The sequence below is a fragment of the Dendrobates tinctorius genome, unplaced genomic scaffold, assembly GCF_039654945.1.
Source record: "Dendrobates tinctorius isolate UK_male_01 unplaced genomic scaffold, ASM3965494v1 ptg000005l, whole genome shotgun sequence".
NCBI classification, from domain to species: domain Eukaryota; kingdom Metazoa; phylum Chordata; class Amphibia; order Anura; family Dendrobatidae; genus Dendrobates; species Dendrobates tinctorius.
The window spans coordinates 25,656,376-25,678,866 of record NW_027361673.1 but is presented as its reverse complement, the minus strand read 5'-3'; the positions used below and the strand labels follow the sequence as shown (position 1 = coordinate 25,678,866).

Genomic DNA, 22,491 nt, shown 5'->3' with positions numbered 1-22,491 from the left:
ATAATCAATACGATGATAAATTTAATAGGATTCTGACAGGTTTTTGCCTATTCAGTTTTTATGTGGCAATATAAATATAAAAATGAAAATGTATATTGCAAGTTCAGAATAACTATAAAAGTTTGATCCTGCTACCATTTACTACAATTGTACAAATCTATATCAGTACTATATTAATACTATATTTTCATTTGTTTGAAACGTTTTTTCAAAAGAAAACGGGACTCAACTGCATTGAAGTATGAACACGACAAATAAAGAGTGCAGAGTGTGATAGACAATATGGTGGGAATGTAGCTATGGGGGAGAAAAGGAGTGCTTGTTTAATGCAAAACTCATAAGACGCTCATGAGAATGTCGCCCTCAGGAAGCACTGAAATTGCAGAGCATTACTCTTGTAAGAGGAGAGAATGGAAATCAATGATGTGGAAATGTAGCTATTAAAGTACATTGCAGCTCCTTCACCTTCCCAAAGAATAATGTTAGCTGATGGCGATCTAATATTGATCCTAACAGAAAAGGAATACAAACAATTATAGAAGTCATGCGAAAACCAGGGCTGTGGAGTCGGTAAGCCAAACCTGCGACTCCGACTCCTCAGTTTCCCTTACACCGACTCCGACTCCAACTCCGACTCCCACACATATTGCTTATATTTAAGTGAAAAATTTATTGTAGTACAATTTGAACCTCAGACATTTAATCATTTTTATGATCCAATAATCAAGATATTTAGACAGAACAGAATATATATTGGTGTACTACCCGGTTTTCATTCTTTTTGGTACAGATACGATATGGATAGACAGATATGGATAAATGGATAGATAGAGCAGATTTCTAATCTGATTTTGCTATTGAAAACATTATCTATGAGCTCAAAAACCTTTCAGGTGATGCAGTTTTTTAAAAAGATGATCAGCTTTTGCAGCTGAAAAACGTATCCTCAAAAAACACAGGAAAAACGCTGTGTGTGAATGTAGCCTTAGATCAGGAATAGAACAGCCATTTATAGGACATTTCATAGCTTTCCCAAACTCCTATGAAAAAATATTCAGCACATCCTGCATTGAATTACTGTACCCAATTTATTATATATTTTAGGAGTCGGAGTCGGTCCATTTTATACCGACTCCAACTCCGACTCCACCAAAATGAGCACCGACTCCGACTCCACGACTCCGACTCCACAGCCCTGGCGAAAACTGCGCCATCTCAAGAACGTAGCTTCCGAGAACCAGTCAGCAAACTATAGACAAGGCCCAATGTAAACTGCATTTAAAAATATCATGAAAAGTGCACTTCAATGCAAAAAACATCCAGTGTACATAGCGATTCCACCAAGGTCAAAAATTTCAATACACACTGCAGTAATGCAATGTGAGCACTATGTAGCTACCAAAGCAATGAAATGTTCAGAAATGTATTACCCAGCAGGTACCAAAAACCATTTTGTACTCCTTTGGTGGATATAGGGAATTAAAAATAAATCACGGCTCTTTTTTGACTAGTTGTAAAAAGTGCAGGATTCCTAACATGAATCATAAATATCTTGCACAACTAAAGATGCAAAAAATGTCTTTATTCAAAGATTGTGCAAGGCATAACGAACTGGGGTGAAATGTTTTTTGATCTTTAGATCATCTGTATGCCAGAAAAGAAGGTAAAGAGAACATGTAGTAAATATAGGATAGAAAAGTAATTGCTGGAGATGGAGCGGTGTAAAACTTTCCTAGCCGAGGTGTCTGGACAAGAGGTGTCTGCTACACACAGTGGCTCTCCCCGCCATACAGGCTACAAACAGAGAAGGCTCTCCCTGCCATACGGGCTGCACGCGGTAAAGGCTCTCCCCGCCATACAGGCTACAAGCAGAGAAGGCTCTCCCAGCCCAACAGGCTGCATGCGGTAAAGGCTCTCCCCGCCATACAGGCTACAAGAAGAGAAGGCTCTCCCCGCCATACAGGCTACAAGCAGAGAAGGCTCTCCCAGCCCAACAGGCTGCACGCGGTAAAGGCTCTCGCCGCCATACAGGCTACAAGCAGAGAAGGCTCTCCCCGCCATACAGGCTGCACGCGGTAAAGGCTCTCCCCGCCATACAGGCTGCACGCGGTAAAGGCTCTCTCCGTCACACAGGCTGCATGCGGTGAAGGCTTTCCCCGCCATACAGGCTTCAAGCACAGAAGGCTCTCCCCGCCAGACAGGCTACAAGCAGAGAAGGCTCTCCCCGCCAGACAGGCTACAAGCAGAGAAGGCACTCCCCGCCATACAAGGATGCAAGCGGTGAAGCTTCTCCCCACCATATAGGTTGCATGCAGTGAAGGCTCTCCCCGCCATACAGGCAGCACGTGGTGAAGGCTCTCCCTGCCATACAGGGAGCACATGGTGAGAGCTCTCCCCATCATACAGGCAGCACGTGGTGAAGGCTCTCCCCGCCATACAGGCTGCACGCGGCGAACGCTCTCCCCCGCCATACAGGCTGCACGCGGCGAACACTCTCCCACGCCATACAGGCTGCACGCGGCGAACACTCTCCCACGCCATACAGGCTGCACGCGGCGAACACTCTCCCACGCCATACAGGCTGCACGCGGCGAACACTCTCCCCCGCCATACAGGCTGCAAGCGGTGAAGGCTCTTCCATACATACTACACGTGGTGAAGGCTCTCCCATACAGGCTATACGTGGTGAAGGCTCTCCCCAGTATATTACAGTCAACTGACTTCAGAGGGAGCTATGCAACACAGGGTCAGCTAATCACTACTAAGTTCTAAGGATAAGCTATGAAATTAGCACCCAGCAGTGACTACTTGTGGGGCCAAGGCCACAGAAAATGCATCTAGATACGGACTTCATAATACACAAGGATCTCATAGGTGATTCTCATGGCGCATAAATGGTATATTCTATGGATATGAGATAGGAAGACTCATGTGAAGAGAATTATTAGTATGTTCCTCCCATGTGGCATTAAACACTATGGTCAAACAAAGAAAAATTCCTTACCAGTTTTCATGAAACCTGGATGTTCTGAAATATTTGAAGAGTTCAGTAATTTCACAGCTTTTCGATAGTTGCCTCTGAGGTACTCAAAATTACTTTTTAAGAACAGTGAGGGTGCAGACTAAAAAGAAGCAAAAATATAAGAGAAGATTTCTAAACAAACGCAATGAAATGAAATACAAATTAAACTTTAAAAGGGGTTGTTCTATTGAGCATACCCTTCTTCAATGCTGTAGTCCCACACGTAATACAAAAAACAACTTGCACTCACCTCCAACACCGGCAATATAGGCACAGGGTCTCCTAATGCTTACATAAGATTGATATGCTATGTGAGCGCTGCAGTCAATCAGTGGAAATTAGAGTTGAGCGACTTTGGTCGGATCAGGGTTCATGAAACAAAATTTGCTTCAGATGAAACTTGTCCGACTAGGGCAAAAAAAGTCGGAGTTTCTTCCGAAACCCGATCCCAATGCAAGTCAATGGGGAATAAAAGTCGGCATTGAGCGGATGAAACTCCGACTTTTTTTGCCCTAGTTGGACGAGTTTCATCTGAAACAAATTTTGTTTCATGAAACCCGATCCGACCAAAGTCGCTCAACTCTAGTGGAAATTAATGGACTGCTTTGCTCACACTTCTCATGGACGTCTATTGGAAGTTAAAGTGAAGCAGCCCATCAGCCATGAGTTTACTGATGTTCCTGGTATTCGAAAAGATCAGTAAATTTATGGGGCTGCAGTAACAACTTATTTCCCAAACACCGATCCATATATTCTCTAGCTGCTATGCCAGGTACTGTAATGCCTCATCATTTACCAGGCCCAGTCACATGTATCTGTCTGTAGTGGCTACGTATAGTACTGCAGCTTCCAGTAGCTCTGTCCCATTCAAAGCAAGATAACAGAGCTCCAATACCTAATTAAACAAAAAATGATATAATAAATTGTATGATGTTGTGCTTGATAAAGAAAGGATGCGCGAGTGTCGCAGCCCCTTCAATCGGCTGATCAGCAAGAGTGATTCGATGTGGAACTCCACCATGAGTACGTCGATACCCCATATATGTTGCAAAAGCACTGTTTGAGAGCTAGGCAGGGCTCAGAATTGAAGAAGTGCAGTTTGAATTTTAGAGCGCAAAATTGTCTGGAATGGACAGCGGATGCCATGTCAGGTATGCAGAGCCCGTGATGTGCCTGAACAGTGTAAATTCCCCACAAGTGACCCCATTTTGGAAACTAGATCATTAATTTATCTAGATGTGTGGTGAGCACCTTGAACACTCAAGTGCTTCACAGAAGTTTATAACATAGAGCTCTGAATTTTTTTCCCCACAAAAAGTAGATTTTGGGTTCTTATCGTAAAATCTCTTTCTCGGAGCCTTCATTGGGGGACACAGGAAACCATGGGAGTAAGCTGCTGCCACTAGGAGGCTGACACTATGTACAAAAAAATAGGGATTTTTGTGTACTCACCGTAAAATCCTTTTCCCCGAGCCAATAATTGGGGGACACAGGACCATGGGTGTTATGCTGCTGCCAATAGGAGGACACTAAGCGAAACACAGAAAAGTTAACTCCTCCTCTGCAGTAAACACCCGCCCACTGGCTGAGATTGAACCAGTTTGGTAAAGCAGTATGAGTTTTAAACAAATAACAGTAACAACAATAAATTATGTCAAAACTAAGAACGAAACAATAAGCCGATAGGCTATCATGGTAGGTGCTGTATCCCCCAATGATTGGCTCGGAGAAAAGGATTTTACGGTGAGTACACAAAAATAGCTATTTCTTCTACGCCTCATTGGGGGACACAGGACCATGGGACATCCTAAAGCAGTCCCTGGGTGGGGAGAAACACAACTGCTAATACCACATGTACCAATGGCTTACAGATGTGGTACTGCCAGGTGCAGAATGCGCTTGCCAAGAGCTGCATCTGTTGAGGCCTGAAAATGTATGTGATAGAGTTTTGTAAAAGTATGCAAGCTGGACCAAGTCACAGCTTTGCAGGCCTATTCTGCTGATGCCGGTGTCGAACGGCCCAAGAGGCGTCCACTGACCGAGTAGAATACACCTTAATCCCTACTGGGACAAGTGTGCCCCTGACACAGTAGGGGTCCTGAATAGCCGAGCAAATCCACTCGGCTAGGGTGGCGTTTGAAGCGGCTAGAGCCTTCCTAAGCCCCTCTGGAAGAACGAACAGGACATGTGACTTGCGCAAGGAAGATGTCCGCGAGATGTACCGTCTAAGAGCCCTAACCACATCCAGGGTGTGTAGAGCTCTCTCGATACGATGGACTGGTGCCGGACAGAATGAAGGCAAAACGATGTCCTCATGAAGATGAAAAGAAGAAACAACTTTTGGCAGAAAAGATGGCGACGTCCTCAAAATTGCCTTGTCTTGGTTAATAAACCAGGAACGGAGGTCTATTCCTGATCTAAGGCTACGTTCACACAAGAACAGGTTCTTACTACTGTAACGGACAATGCTTCAAACATAAGTACAATTAAACTGATGAATGAGAGTAATGAACAACAGCTAGAAGAAAATTTAGGATTCAGTATGTTTGAGATGGAAGGCCACAGTGCTGTTCATATAACTGAGGAACAAACAGATATTACAACAGAAGAACAGCAAAATTATACTTTAGAAATAGATGATCTTGTTGAAGTTGCTTCAAAACACTTTCATATTCATCACATGCGCAGTGTTGTGCACACGCTGCAGCTGGCAATAAGAGATAGCCTGCAAGAGGGACATGTTGGAAATCTGATTGGAAAAGTGAGGAAATTGGTTACTGCCGCCAGAGCGCCTAAAATTGATTCCATCTTGAAGAGACGTGCTGGGAAAGGGGCAATTGTCGATCAAGCCACTCTGTGGGGTAGCACTTATTTAATGACTGAGCGATTGCTTGAACTAAAACCGTTTCTTATAGATATGAGGAACCCTCAGGTAACCCTAAATGAAGGTCAATGGACATAGGTGGCTGAATTGAAGGAATTGCTTAATCACCCATTTACCGTGACTAAAAAATTACAAGCTGAGGATTTAACTCCTAGCATTTTCATAAGGGAGTGGAAGAACTTGCTATTTTGCCTGTCCCAAAGAGGAGGTTTAATCGCAGATGGCATTTCTGCTTCAATGACACGGAGAGACACACAGCTATTGGAAAATAAAATTTTTCTGGTAGCTGTTTATGTGGACCCGAGTCATCATATACTGCTTGATGATCAACAGCTTACTAAAAGAAAAGAAGCTCTGACTGAGGTAGCAGTTAGGAAGAGTGGCCTACAGGAGGCCTGCCAGGCACAAGAGGACTTGGGTCCTGACAGTGCTACTGCTGCCATATCTTCATCCTCATCAGATGTGGAGTTTGACTTTGACAAGTATTTGGATGACATGGAGCAGGCAAAGCGTTGCCGCAAGGAAAAATATTTCACTCCGTCTCCTATAGCAAGCAGATTGACCATATTTCAGCAAAATGTTTCACTTGCTCTCAAAGAAATAAAAAAAATTCAACTGTTCATCCAAACTAACTGTGCATGAGGCAATTCCTTTATACCCGGAAATTGTTAGAGATGTTGCCCATGTGGTAACGGCTTTGCCTCCAACCCAAGTTAGTGTAGAGAGGTTGTTCTCTGGCCTTAAAATTATCAGGTCAGATTTGAGGTCATCTATGAAGGAGGATCTGATGGAGGCAATTCTATTTCTTGGAACAAATTCATAGACTGCACAAATGTTATTTAGTATGTCTTTGTTGATAACTGTTTTTTGCCACTTACATAGTTTATTACATAGTGTTTATATATATATATATATATATATATATATATATATATATATACATACACACACACACACACATACTAGCTGAAGAGCCCGGCGTTGCCTGGGCACAGTAACCAACTGTGGTTAGTTATAACAAATTATAATGATAATATTGCACCTAAAAACCGTGCATCTAATCCTATCCTGTGTGATACTGACTGCTGAGCCGTGTATCTAATCCTATTCTGTGTGATACTGTCTGCTGAGCCGTGTATCTAATACAATTCTGTGTGATACTGTGTGCTGAGCTGCGTATCTAATCCTTTCCTGTGTGATACTGTCTGCTGAGCCGTGTATCTAATCCTATCCTGTGTGATACTGTCTGCTGAGCCATGGGTCTAATCCTCTCCTGTGTGATACTGACTGCTTAGCCGTGTATCTAATACTATCCTGAGTGATACTGGGCTCCCCCTGCAGTCTGTGTCAGAGGGTGGTCTGTGCTGCACGGTAATAAATTGTGTTATTTCCAGCTTTACAGAAGGCCGATAACAACATAGAAATGATAAGAATAATAGGACTCAGTTACAACAACTGTCTACAAAGAAAACTGTTGCTGATAGCAACCAATCACAGCTCATTTTTCATCTTTTAAACAGCTCTGGGACAGCGTGGCGAGTTTTGAGTGGCGACTTTTGTGTTTCGACTTTTAAGGGCGAGGTTGGTGTATGTGTGGTGAAATGTGTGCTGAGGGTGGTATATGTGTGTTGAAGCACGTGGTAGTGTGTGGCACATTTTGTGTGTGTGTGTGTGTGTTCATATCCCCTTGTGTGGTGAGTATCCCATGTCAGGGCACCACCTTAGCAACTGTACGGTGTATATACTCTTTGGCGCCATCACTCTCATTCTTTAAGTCCCCCTTGTTCACATCAGGCAGCTGTCAATTTGCCTCCAAAACGTTTCCTTTCACTTTTTCCCCATTATGTAGATAGGAGCAAAATTGTTTGGTGAATTGGAACGCGCGGGGTTAAAATTTCGCCTCACAACATAGCCTATGACGCTCTTGGGGTCCAGACGTGTGACTGTGCCAAATCTTGCGGCTGTAGCTGCGACGGTGCGGATGCCAATCCCGGACATACATACAAACCCGCATTGAGGGGTGTGTGTGTGTGTGTGTGTGTGTGTGTGTGTGTGTGTGTGTATATATATATATATATATACATATATATATATATACACGCAGTGCCTACAAGTAGTATTCAACCCCCTGCAGATTTAGCAGGTTTACACATTCGGAATTAGCTTGGCATTGTGACATTTGGACTGTAGATCAGCCTGGAAGTGTGAAATGCACTGCAGCAAAAAAGAATGTTATTTCTTTGTTTAATTTTTTTTTAAATTGTGAAAAGTTTATTCAGAGGGTCATTTATTATTCAACCCCTCAAACCACCAGAATTCTGTTTGGTTCCCCTAAAGTATTAAGAAGTATTTCAGGCACAAAGAACAATGAGCTTCACATGTTTGGATTAATTATCTCTTTTTCCAGCCTTTTCTGACTATTTAAGACCCTCCCCAAACTTGTGAACAGCACTCATACATGGTCAACATGGGAAAGACAAAGGAGCATTCCAAGGCCATCAGAGACAAGATCGTGGAGGGTCACAAGGCTGGCAAGGGGTACAAAACCCTTTCCAAGGAGTTGGGCCTACCTGTCTCCACTGTTGGGAGCATCATCCGGAAGTGGAAGGCTTATGGAACTACTGTTAGCCTTCCACGGCCTGGACAGCCTTTGAAAGTTTCCTCCCGTGCCGAGGCCAGGCTTGTCCGAAGAGTCAAGGCTAACCCAAGGACAACAAGGAAGGAGCTCCGGGAAGATCTCATGGCAGTGGGGACATTGGTTTCAGTCAATACCATAAGTAACGTACTCCACCGCAATGGTCTCTGTTCCAGACGAGCCCGTAAGGTACCTTTACTTTCAAAGCGTCATGTCAAGGCTCGTCTACAGTTTGCTCATGATCACTTGGAGGACTCTGAGACAGACTGGTTCAAGGTTCTCTGGTCTGATGAGACCAAGATCGAGATCTTTGGTGCCAACCACACACGTGACGTTTGGAGACTGGATGGCACTGCATACGACCCCAAGAATACCATTCCTACAGTCAAGCATGGTGGTGGCAGCATCATGCTGTGGGGCTGTTTCTCAGCCAAGGGGCCTGGCCATCTGGTCCGCATCCATGGGAAGATGGATAGCACGGCCTACCTGGAGATTTTGGCCAAGAACCTCCGCTCCTCCATCAAGGATCTTAAGATTGGTCGTCATTTCATCTTCCAACAAGACAACGACCCAAAGCACACAGCCAACAAAACCAAGGCCTGGTTCAAGAGGCAAAAAATCAAGGTGTTGGAGTGGCCTAGTCAGTCTCATGACCTTAACCCAATTGAAAACTTGTGGAAGGAGCTCAAGATTAAAGTCCACATGAGACACCCAAAGAACCTAGATAACTTGGAGAAGATCTGCATGGAGGAGTGGGCCAAGATAACTCCAGAGACCTGTGCCGGCCTGATCAGGTCTTATAAAAGACGATTATTAGCTGTAATTGCAAACAAGGGTTATTCCACAAAATATTAAACCTAGGGGTTGAATAATAATTGACCCACACTTTTATGTTTAAAATTTATTAAAATTTAACTGAGCAACATAACTTTTTGGTTTGTAAGATTTATGCATCTGTTAATAAATCCTGCTCTTGTGTGAAGTTTGAAGGCTCTAACTTATTTGCATCTTATCAAACCTGCAGGGGGTTGAATACTACTTGTAGGCACTGTGTGTATATATATATATATATATATATATATATATATATACACACACACACACATATATTGTGTGTGTGTGTGTGTGTATATATATATATATATATATATATATATATATATTATACACACATACATACATTTTATATATATAAACACTGTTCCAAATTATTATGCAAAAAATATTTCCTCATATTTTCTCTAAATTACCTATATGAATTGCAGTCATTGTTATTTTCCAGTCATCTAATATTCTAGTATAGTTGCAGTGTTTTTTTTAACAAACTGCCTATGAAAACAGTATATTTTTTGAAAAATAAGAAACACTCAAAATACATGTTCCAAATTATTATGCACAGCAGTTTTCAACCTTTTTATTTTTATTTTGAACAAAAAAATGGTCAATTGTGAAATTATAAGCATTATCAGCTTATTACAAAATGAAATCAAACAGTTTTCAAGTCAAAACTTTTTTCTAGGTGATGTTACATTTCCACATAGGACAACTTGTTCGAAAGAAGCTTCTGAACTCTCTCGTCCATTGAATTTGTCAGTTTTTGGATGGTTTGTGCTTCAATTGTTTTGCATGTGGACAGAAAACCCTCCCAGAGTTGTTGCTTAGATGTGAACTGTCTCCCGCCATCATAGACACTCCTTTTGATGATGCTCCAGAGGTTCTGAATGGGGTTGAGGTCAGGGGAAGATGGTGGCCACACCATAAGTTTGTCCTCCCATAGCAGCCAGAGACGCAGATGTGTTATTTGCAGCATGAGACGGTGCATTATCATGCATGAAAATGATCTTGCTGCGGAAAGCACGGTTCTTCCTCTTGAACCATGGCAGGAAGTGCTGTTTTAGAAACTCCACATAGATTATGGAGTTCATCTTTACCCTTCAGGGATCCTAAAGGGGCCGACAATCTCTCTCCCCATGATTCCAGCCCAAAACATTATTCCACCTCCTCCTTGTTGGCGCCTTAGCCGTGTTTTCATGGGGTGTCCATCAACCAGCCATCCTCCACTCCATCCATCTGGACAATAGAGCGTTGCACGGCACTCATCGGTGAACAAAACAGTTTGGAAGTCAGTTTTCATGTATCGTTTGGCCCACTGGAGCCGTTTATGCTTGTGTGCAGTGGATAGAGGTGGTCGACAGGATGGCTTACGCACAGCTGCAAACCTCTGAAGGACCCTGCATCTTGTTGTTTGGGGGACGTTGGAGGCACCAGCAGCTTGAAAAACTTAAGACACTAAACTGTCCTTACAACTGTTTTGGCACTTCAGACACAATAGTACACATAGGGATAAGAAGAATTTACTAATTATCCCAAAAAGAAGCGAACCAGCTAACCATATTAATAAAAATATTATTTTATTAAATATCAAATACACCAATTTTCATAAAAAATTGCAGACTACATAATACTTAACCAATAACATACCCCAACGGGGAAAATGCACAGGCAATAAATACAGATGAATAATCATAATATCCCTGCATAATAAATGACAAAAATCCAATATTATAGCTCTCCCAAACAAAAAAACAATCTAGCCTTGTCGTTATAGGGCATCTCCGACGTTTATAATATATAATCATATGTCTCACTCTGTGTATTAGAATTTGAGGTACAAACACCTTGTATAATTCCAGACCTGAGACACAGTATCAGTACCATATAGAACCATCGGAAAGGGATAAATCCCCACAATAATAAAGCACCTGCTTTATCCCGCGCGGGGATTCCTGCACAGGACCATTTATCTCTGCATGATCGGTCTAAGGTAATTATTAGCCTGGTGATTTCTTTACTATGTTATCCTATTGGTGACAAGCTCTTTCCTGCCTATGCCATATTGGTGCTTTATTATTGTGGGGATTTATCCCTTTCCGATGGTTCTATATGGTACTGATACTGTGTCTCACGTCTGGAATTATACAAGGTGTTTGTACCTCAAATTCTAATACACAGAGTGAGACATATGATTATATATTATAAACGTCGGAGATGCCCTATAACGACAAGGCTAGATTGTTTTTTGTTTGGGAGAGCTATAATATTGGATTTTTGTCATTTATTATGCAGGGATATTATGATTATTCATCTGTATTTATGGCCTGTGCATTTTCCCCGTTGGGGTATGTTATTGGTTAAGTATTATGTAGTCTGCAATTTTTTATGAAAATTGGTGTATTTGATATTTAATAAAATAATATTTTTATTAATATGGTTAGCTGGTTCGCTTCTTTTTGGGATAATTAGTAAATTCTTCTTATCCCTATGTGTACTACTAGCTTGAAAAACTTGTCTGCTGCTATGACAAGGCATTTTTGCAGCTGCTCTTTTAACCTGACGCAATTGCCTGTTGGAAAGAGTCCTCAATTTTTCCTTATCAGCACGCACACGTATGCGCTGGGAATCAGCTACATACTTCTTGATTGTGCGATGATCACGATGAAGTGTCCTGGCAATGTTGATTGTAGTCATGCCTTGACCTAAATACTCCACAATTTGTTGCTTCTCAGCAGCCGACACATCCTTTTTCTTTCCCATTTTGGTAAAAAATGTAGGCTGCTTAATAATGTGGAACAGCCTTCTTAAGTAGTCTTGCCTTTATTTGGACACACCTGCCAAACTAATTTGCACAGGTATCTGCAATTGCTTTCAGTGATATAAAGAGCCCTGACACACATCACCATCAATGAGTTTAAATGCAAACAAAAAAATTCTAACCTTATCACTCCTAAACTCTTTTTGCATAATAATTTGGAACGCAGTTGATATATTTATTTATATATGTATATATATATATATATATATATATATATATATATATATATTTTCAATATTACATACTGTATTACATATTTACAATTTATTATAGTTTTGTGTTCTAAAGTTGTATTCCAATACATATATATAGAATAAATAGGCAGAAGACATAATAATGTGGAGGCCAGATAATCAATGATTACATGGCCATAGAAAATGATCACTAATATATACTGTACATCATGATCCACATATTAAGACTGACCAGTATAGGGAAAACTGCACATTTAATAGAAACTACCCAACAAGAAAAAGCAGTCAAAATTCCATAAAATACAAATTTTATTAGAAGATATTAAAATTATATAAGGACATACAGTGCATGGTTGGGGAAGAACAGGAAATGTAACAACATCATGGTCAAAAAAGGAATAACCACACTGCACACATCACCCCAGGATAAGAGGTAGTATTGGATGTACGTAGATTACCAGTAATTGGCCAGGGAAGAAATGGCAAGGAGCGTACAAAAACATCACCATAAGGCCAGTTAGGAGAATATCCTTTTAAATAGAAGACTTCCCTGTCCTAAAAGAACACACAACATACAACCGGATGCTATGTAAGGCATCAAGAATAAAAGCTGATAGCTATATTGCAATACCTGGAAGCAGTGGTGGCAGTGGGGTCAATCCGGTCCCCGACGCGCGTTTCGGAGCCAAAGGACTCCTTCCTCAGGGGGCGTTAAATGGAGTGTGACCACCAGGGTTTAAATAGCGCGCGCCCCACCAGAGGCTGTCTGCGCGCACGGGAAGCCCGCCCCGCGCCGACCGGATCCAGGCCGTGACGTCACCGGAAACACGCGGGCCCACGTGATCCGGCACGTCAGGCAGGGATCCCAGTCGGCCGCGCGACGGACGCCACGCATGCGCACAGACAGCGTCGGGCGGGAGCCGGCACATATGTGAAGGGCAACAGTGTGGGCAAGGAAAATATACAGGGGAAAAATGAATGTGAATTGTGTGTGCATACATATAGCATGCCGCATATGCACTGTAAAATGTCAGTGCAAAAAGAATAATGTAGCAACAAAAAGCATGGCGCAGCATGCAAAAATAAATCAACACATGGGTGTCATAGCAACATCAATCACATGCACAATATAAATAGAGATCCTAGAAAATAGGGTACACCAGCATGGCACACATTAGAATACGCAGAGCATATCCATATCAGTGTGTGCATATATAAATGCCATCCGAATAGCATAAACAATGCACACAATCATTATATAGGATCTCTATTTATATTGTGCATGTGATTGATGTTGCTATGACACCCATGTGTTGATTTATTTTTGCATGCTGCGCCATGCTTTTTGTTGCTACATTATTCTTTTTGCACTGACATTTTACAGTGCATATGCGGCATGCTATATGTATGCACACACAATTCACATTCATTTTTCCCCTGTATATTTTCCTTGCGCATACTGTTGCCCTTCACATATGTGGCGGCTCCCGCCCGACGCTGTCTGTTCGCATGCGTGGCGTCCGTCAAGCGGCCGACTGGGATCCCTGCCTGACGTGCCGGATCACGTGGGCCCGCGTGTTTCCGGTGACGTCACGGCCTGGATCCGGTCGGCGCGGGGCGGGCTTCCCGTGCGCGCAGACAGCCTCTGGTGGGGCGCGCGCTATTTAAACCCTGGTGGTCACACTCCATTTAACGCCCCCTGAGGAAGGAGTCCTTTGGCTCCGAAACGCGCGTCGGGGACCGGATTGACCCCACTGCCACCACTGCTTCCAGGTATTGCAATATAGCTATCAGCTTTTATTCTTGATGCCTTACATAGCATCCGGTTGTATGTTGTGTGTTTTTAGGACAGGGAAGTCTTCTATTTAAAAGGATATTCTCCTAACTGGCCTTATGGTGATGTTTTTGTACGCTCCTTGCCATTTCTTCCCTGGCCAATTACTGGTAATCTACGTACATCCAATACTACCTCTTATCCTGGGGTGATGTGTGCAGTGTGGTTATTCCTTTTTTGACCATGATGTTGTTACATTTCCTGTTCTTCCCCAACCATGCACTGTATGTCCTTATATAATTTTAATATCTTCTAATAAAATTTGTATTTTATGGAATTTTGACTGCTTTTTCTTGTTGGGTAGTTTCCAATATATATATATATATATATATATATATATATATATATATATATATAAGGTCCTCTCTAAATATCTTGATTACTGTATCATAAAAATGATTAAATGTCTGAGGTTCACATTTTACTACAATAAATTTTTCCCTTAAATATAAACAATATATGTGGGCGTCAGTCGATGTCGAAGGTTTGGCTTACCGACTCCACAGCCCTGGCGTTAACTACAAAGTCCCCGGCTTGAAAGCTGGAAAGAGCGCCGCTCCAGAAGCCTCAAGACTGAGCGAGCAAAGTAGTCAATTTGACGGTCAGTGGGGTATCTGACTGAGGAACCGTCAGATAAGGATAGGAGCATTTTGGATGCAAGACGCGATACAGGTGGTCACCGAAGGGGACCGTAGCCAATCTTACATTAGACCTGAGCAAAAGACTATTTAGACTCAATAGGTTGTTGGTCTGCAAATCTGGCCTTTCTCTATGTCTCCAATGTCCTTAAACTCAGTATGATTGGCAAATACTTTAACACGTGTAGTCTTCTAAAGGACACTACGTGTTCCGGAGCAAAAATGTTTTCCTCGTCCACCCTCAGTGTCTTGTTGACCGACACTAAGAGAATCAAGCGTCTCTTGACAATTCGGGGGATCATGTGCTAATGACGTGTCAGACTCGTATTCAGTCATACTCACTGCTATCGTCAGGAGAGGGAGACGAGAGATGGAGCTTGCAGACGCCGAAGCGCGAGCATGATCGGGGGGCGTGTCATGAGTCCTTTTTCTAGCAAACCTGCTGACGGACGGTATCCGACCATCGCCAGAGCTCTCCGCAGTCGGCAAAAAAAGACGTCCTGACTTAAAGAGAGGCCCTGCATTACTGCGGCCAAGGAATACATAGACCGTGACAGGGACGCAGCCCACTCAGGAGGACTAGACTCAGCGGAATCGGTGGTGGCAGCGAGTGGCCTTTGGGCAGATTTTGTATCACAATCCATGTATAATGGAGTATTGTGATCCCAGGGCAAGGCTGTAGTAAAAACACTGTCTTTTTGGTTTTGAGACATAGTGTACTCATAGAGGCTATAGGCAGGATATGTGCCACTGATTGCAGAGAAAGCGTATAGCACTTGCAGAGAAGGGGTTAATGTCACCTGCTGAGGCGCAGTGCAGCCTACCCAGGGCCTGTTCTTGTGTCCCCAGGGGAGAAGAACGCTCTTCGCAATCTTTGCCCAAACTTGCTTGCTCCTTCCAGCGCTACTGTCAGCGCTGCCAATTAATGCCCCCCATAGCCATCAGGAAATAGGCTAAGTGCAAAAAACATGGCCCCAGAGACTAGGCGCTTCTCGTCCAGGGCGAGAAGCGCCAGGAATGTGGGCAGGCGCACTCACGGTGGGCGGAGCTACGCAACTGCGACCTAGCCTAGCTAGAAGCTGGGAGCTAAATTTCAGACGGCCGCCGGCAATGCACACCGGCTGAGGGGGTCTGCGGCTGGACACCGGAATAAGCGCCGCTGGGCATCAGGTCATAGCTCCCTCTCCTCCCCAGTGACCAGGACCCACTGCCTCTTGTGTGCGGACATGCCGGCGTGGTGATCTGCCTTCTGGGATCAGCGCTCCCTCTGTCATACTCACGGAGGTGATGTAGCAGAGCCATTAAAGATATAGTCCTCAATCGATCCTCCCTTTTGATAAGGGGATGGAGAAGTTGCCGCCTGTATCCTCTGATCTGTGAGGTAGTAGGGCTGCAGGACGCCATTACATGGGGCCTTGATCAGCTATATACCTGGCTCCGGGGGAGGAAACACGAAGGTGAGCCACCGTTTGCCTCTTGCTGATGTGGGGAAATCGGGACCGTGCAGGAACCGTTGCCCCTAAGTGAGCCCAGGCATGACCCCTTCGTCACAGGAGAGGGTACGGGGAGGTAAACTACACGTTCTCGCCTGTTGATGGTTCGGGGGAAATCGGGCCCTAGAAAGGATCCGTCGCCCCCTTCACTCCGTTAATTAAAAAATGAAAATTTACAGAAAAAAAATTAAAAATGAAAATAAAAACGGCCTCCCACAGACACTAAGCAAGAACTGGTTCAATCACAGCCAGTGGGCGGGTGTATAATGCAGAGGAGGAGTTAATTTTTCTGTGTTTCACTTAGTGTCCTCCTATTGGCAACAGCATAACACCCATGGTCCTGTGTCCCCCAATGAGGGGTAGGAGATAAAGTTAGCTCCTCCTCCGCAGTATACACCCCACCGACTGGCACTAGGATATTCAGTTAGTGAGTAAGCAGTAGGATAAGCAACAAATAAAAGAGAAAGAAAACACACAAACTCAAAATGTTACAATATAATACAGTAAACAGAGCTGTTAAACTTGGGTGGGTGCTGTGCCCCCCAATGAAGACTCCGAGAAACAGATTTTAAGGTTGAGTAGCCAAAAAAATCCTGTTTTCTCTATCTCTACATTGGGGGACACAGGAAACCATGGGACGTCCCAAAGCAGTACCCAAGGGGAGGGAACAACAGCAAACTCCATTCAGGTCGGAGAACTCACCGCTGCCGCCTGCAAGATCTTTCTACCTAAGCTGGCATTCGCCGAAGCGTAGACATGGACCCTGAAAAATTTTGCGAACATGTGGATAGAGGACCGATTATCGCTCTACAGAGCTGCAGGGCGGAGGTCCTATGAGTACTGCCAGGAGGCGCACACTGCCCAGATACAGTGTGCCTTAAACCCAGGAGAAGGCGCTCTGCTCTGACCCGGTAAGCCTCCAACTGCCGTCCGGATCGTAGTGGTATCCTTAATGTTAAATATCTGGTTGACAGCCACAATGAGGCTCTGGACCATGTCTTTCCTTTTAGAGGCCCGGTGAGATTCCGGGTCTGATTAATCCTCGGACAGTACATTTAAAACTACCATGGCAGACTCCAGCGAAGAGGACCGGGAAAAAGATGTCCATCGGCAGAGGTCAGGGGGAGAAAGGGAGGAAGGACTAGAATGACGCTCCCGTCTAGATCTATTACGGCCCCTGAAGGTAGGCACAGCTGGAGACTCCCGCGATCCGCTAGTAACGGCGGAGGTAGGAATGGAAAATCTGACAAGGATGGACACCAGAGACTGCGATACCTTGGTGAGGTCCATGACCAACTGCGACAGAGAGGTAGCCCACACTGGGATGGGGGTACCACTCTATCCTGGGGCAGTAGGAAACTCATGAGGGGAGATGACTGGCCTGAAGGGAGTTTGCAATTACATGAGGTTAAAACAAAGCATCTAACAAGAGCAGAGGAAGAAAAAGAAGAGGCAGGAGGGCGAGAGCGCTCTCCTTTAGGATTAAGCATGATAAGAAGCAGACCCGCTAACTAATGTCAGAAGGTTAGGGGACAAAAGGAGATTGCAGAGCAGAGCTACTCAAAGAAAATGTAGGTCCTGAGGTCTGCTTCCGAATTGTAGAGGGTTCCAGGAGGCAGCCAAGACTGCAGGATTAATCGTGGAGGAGATGAGGGGGTCCCCTGCAGAGATGCCACCTTATGGGACCGGATGCCGGCAAATAGCGACAGCAGGGAGGAAGAGGAGGGCCCGCAGGGAGAAAGAGCATGCAGAAGGAGATAAGAGGGGTTACTTCAAACCCCACTGGGTGAGGTTGAAAGTGGGCGGTGCTACAGTCGGGAAGTGGGCAGAGCTAACCGACGGTAAGTGGGCAGACCTAACTGAAGTAGGCGGAGCTAGTGCAGCAAACAATAGGAGGGAGAGACCGCGACGCCCGGGAAACCTGCCCATCTGAGGTGAAGGGGCGGAGCTAACCACCGGAAACAGCAGGAGATGGCGTGCTATCGATGAGCGGGTAAAAAGCGCGCCCGAAGATGCCGAGAAGGGGGCAGTGCTAACTGCTGGTGTTAGGCCATGCTGAAGTCGGGGACTAAATTTATAGCTGAGGCCCGAGACATGGGAGGGTGGCGCGGAGGCCTGGACTGCCTGTCAGGTAACCCAGAATGAAGGGTAACACAGAATGAAGGGGGAAACAGGCCCCCTTATAGATCAAAAATGGCATATATCTAAAAGGAAGGCCCCTGTACTAGAGACTCTGAATAAAAGATAGGGGAAAAAGAAGGCCCATCTAACTACACACCCTCTAACAAACAACGAGGATAGGGGGGCAGTAAAACTCATCCTTCTTCTGTCATCTTCCTCCATTTTACATTATCTTCAACCTTCTGTTTTTTCTTCTTCTTTATCTTTTTCTTTGTCCGGATCTTCCCCTCTGACACCTCTGGGCACCTGGGAGTGTGGGACATCTATGCCTCCTGAAACTGACAGGCTCTGGTGGGTGAGTGGGTAGGAGACAGGGGCCAGGACCAATGTTCGGATCACGTAAACACTCTTCTGTGTTAGGGTCCTGCCTGCTAGACATATGAGGATACGGGGTGGCAGTACACGCCGTACTCAGTCTCTACGTGGGAGTACAGTTGTGACTGTTCACACTGTATCCCTCCAGAGTAAGAAGATCCATCTGAAAAGAAACGACAAACACTGAGGTAGATATGGGTCTAGTAAAAGACCCCTGCCCACCTCCTACTGACACTAAGCTAAACTGAATATCTTAGTGCCGGTTGGTGGGGTGTACCCTGTGGAGGATGATCTAACTTTTTTTGTGCAGCAAAGAGTCAGCCTCCTAGTGGAAGCAGCATACACCCATGCTTTCCTGTGTCTCCCAATGAAGCAGTAGAGAAAATTCTTTTTTAGCCTCAATTTTTTCAATTTCACAATAGCAGGAGAAAATTAATCCCAAAATTTCTGCTGAGTGTGCCGATACTCCATATGTTGGGGAAAACAAATGTTTGGGCACACGGCAGGGCTTGGAAAGGAAGGAGTGACGTTTTGGACCGCAGACTTTCATGGAATGGTCTGTGAGTGTCACGTCATGTTTAGAAAGTCCCTGACGTGCTTAGACAGTGGAAACCACCCACAATTAACCCGGCTTTGAAAACTAGACCCATCAAGGAATTTATCTAGACATGTGGTGAGCACCTTGAACCCACAGGTGTTTCACAGAATTTAACGTTGAACTGTGAAAATGAAAAAAATATATATTTTTCTCACAAAAATGTTGTTTTAGATGTTAATTTTGTCATTTTCACAAAGATGGCAGGAGAAAATGGACCCCAAAATATGTTGTGCAATTTCTACTGCGTAAACAGATACCTCTTACGTGGTTGAAAACTACTTTAGACGGCACAGTGCAAAGCTCAGAAGGGAAGACGCCATATTTTGTTGGAATGGCTTGAGGCTGCCATGTCACGTTGGCAGAGCCCCTGAGATGCCATAACAGCAGAAACCCCAATAAGTGACCCTATTTTATAAACTACACATCTCAAATTAATCTAGGGATCCAGTGAGCATGTTGACACCACACGTGCATCACAGAAATTTATACCATTGGGCAGTGAAGTAAGAATAATTACATTCTTACCACTAGGTAAATTATTTACCATTACGCCACGGGTGTTTTCCAGAAACAAGCAGTAGTGGATGGTGCCCACTGAAAATTGAAAACTGCCATTGTATTGGCCAGTACGTTATGCCCAGCTCATTCTTCTGGAGACACGCACCTGTAAATTAAGCAGGCTCTCACTACAGAAATGCCAAACACGTGGATACTAAATGTGGTTTAGCCACATTGGGGCTCAGAATGGAGGGGGGCATTTATATTTGCAGTCCAGAATTATCTACATTTCTTTTGGGGGTAAGGAGCAATAGTGCTTTTCCAGAGCCTTTGTGCTAGCAGTAATGTGGAAGCCCTCTATATTTCCGGTAGATGACGGACCTGAGTGGGGACTTCCTTTTTTTTGTGGATGGAGATGAAGTTTTTATTGGGAACATTTTACATGACATTTGGGATCACATTTATCCAGCGCTCTACGCTGAGCACTTACATCGGGGTTTCCAACTAAATCTTAGAATGACACAATTCAGATAAAACCCCAAAGGATTCATCTACTATATAATTGTCTAATTCTGTCTGTAACGGAAATCCCGCCTCGCTGATTGGTCGCGGCCTAATGTGCGGATGGTAGCCAGGGTTCAGAGGAGAGGAGACTCCTCCGGACCCTGGGTACCATTAATCTGTAAAAAAAAAAAAATAGAATTAAAATGAAAAATAGTGAGATACTCACCTTCGGAGGGCCCCCGGACTTCCCTTCTCTAACCACGCGCCCGGCATCGCGGTCCCAGTAATGCTTTGCGCCCAAGGCTATTTTCACATTAGCGTAAACGGTCGCAGCGTCGGGCTGCGCACGGCCGCCGCTAAGCCCCGCCCCCTGCCGAGCCTCCGCCGGTAGCTCCGCCTACGGACGCATGACGCTGCATGCGTCCTGCGTCCCCTATTTTTAGCACTGGGGACGCAGGCCGTGCGCAGTATGTGTTTGGCGGTGCATGCGTCCTTTTGACGCTGCGCCAACCAGCACCAAACGCAACAGGTTGCAATTTGGTGCGCTCGGCGCAGGGTCAAAAGGACGCATGCGCCTCCAAACGCATACTGCGCACGGCCTGCGTCCCCAGTGCTAAAGATAGGTGGAGCTACCGGAGGAGGCGCGGCAGGGGGCGGGGCTTAGCGGCGGCCGTGCGCAGCCCGACGCTACAGCCTTAGACGCTAATGTGAAACTAGCCTTAGACCGCTGATGCTCTTGCGAGAGTGACGTCATCTTCGGTCCTTCACGCTAAGCCTTACTGGTACCAGAAGATGCCAGGGCAGGAGTGCGCGTGAGAATCGCGCATAGCTCTATCCGGCGCCATTTTCCTGAAGACACATTTGCAGTGTGTCTTAAGGAAAATGGTGCCGGACAGCGTGGTATGGGCATGCGCGTACTCTGGCGCCAGTGCCACACTCCTCCCGGCTCCCCCAGCCTCCGGCAGAACGGGACAGCGCTGGACCACAGGAAAGATGGGTGAGTATAAATGTTTTTTGTCTTTTTTTAATGTGTGCAGTTTCCTAGGGGTGAAGGGGACCATGCATAACAGGAACGGGGGGTGAGGGGGACCATGCATAACAGGAAAGGGGGGGTGAGGGTGACCATGCATAACAGGAAAGGGGGGGTGAGGGTAACCATGCATAACAGGAAAGGGGGGTGAGGGGACCACGCATACCAGGAAAGGGGTATGAGGGGGGACCATGCATACCAGGAAAGGGGGTGAGGGTGACCGTACATACCAGCAAAGGGGGGGTGAGGGTGACCATACATACCAGCAAAGGGGGGTGAGGAGACCATGCATACCAGGAAAGGGGGGTGAGGGGACCATGCATACCAGGATAGGTGGGTGAGGGGTACCATGCATATCAGGATTGGGGGGTGCCTTATTGCATTATTATTAAATCTTTATAAATAAACTACATATATATTCTAGAATACCCGATGCGCTAGAAATCGGGCCACCATCTAGTTAACTATAGTGAGGCAGCAGAGTTACTCTGGACTCCGTCTGGCCTATGTTCAGCGGTGTCCTTTTCAGAAGTGCACAAAACTGTGGCCGACCGTGTATTTATGCTCACCTAAAAATACGGACACCGCCGGATCACAGGTCAAACGGCATCCACAATGCCTCCATCTGCCTTATTATAAGGAATCTTCTGCCAGTGGTTCCATCTGAATCACATATTTCAGAAATTTACACGGAAACCCCAGTGTAAGCGTTCAGAAGGCAGGACAAATGTGTGCCGAGCCTTATGTGATCTTTGGGAGGCAGAATGAACACATCAACAGCAGGAGAAGAACCGGTTTTATTTTTTACGCCATTCCTCATGTAGTTTAAATAATTAGATTACATTACTTGGGGTCGGTGTGATTAGAGTGATACCAGATTTATATCGTTTTTGCGTTTCATGCTGTCACACACTAAAAGATGCCTTTTTATTTTTGTTGAAAAAAATAGTTTTTGCATCTCCATATTTTGAGAGCTATAATTTTTCCATATTTCTGCCTTCAGTCATGTGATG

At 44.8% G+C, this 22,491-nt stretch overlaps 1 protein-coding gene across 8 annotated transcripts in view; it reads right to left on the bottom strand.

Moving 5' to 3' along the window:
• Window positions 1-22,491, bottom strand: part of CNOT10 (CCR4-NOT transcription complex subunit 10) — a 187,473-nt gene that overhangs the window by 110,195 nt on the left and 54,787 nt on the right. For all 8 annotated transcript variants that reach the window (XM_073568782.1, XM_073568835.1, XM_073568844.1 and 5 more), the window contains one exon: window positions 3,005-3,122. In XM_073568782.1, the coding sequence (XP_073424883.1) occupies window positions 3,005-3,122 (118 nt within the window). The remainder of the gene's footprint in view (window positions 1-3,004; window positions 3,123-22,491) is intronic.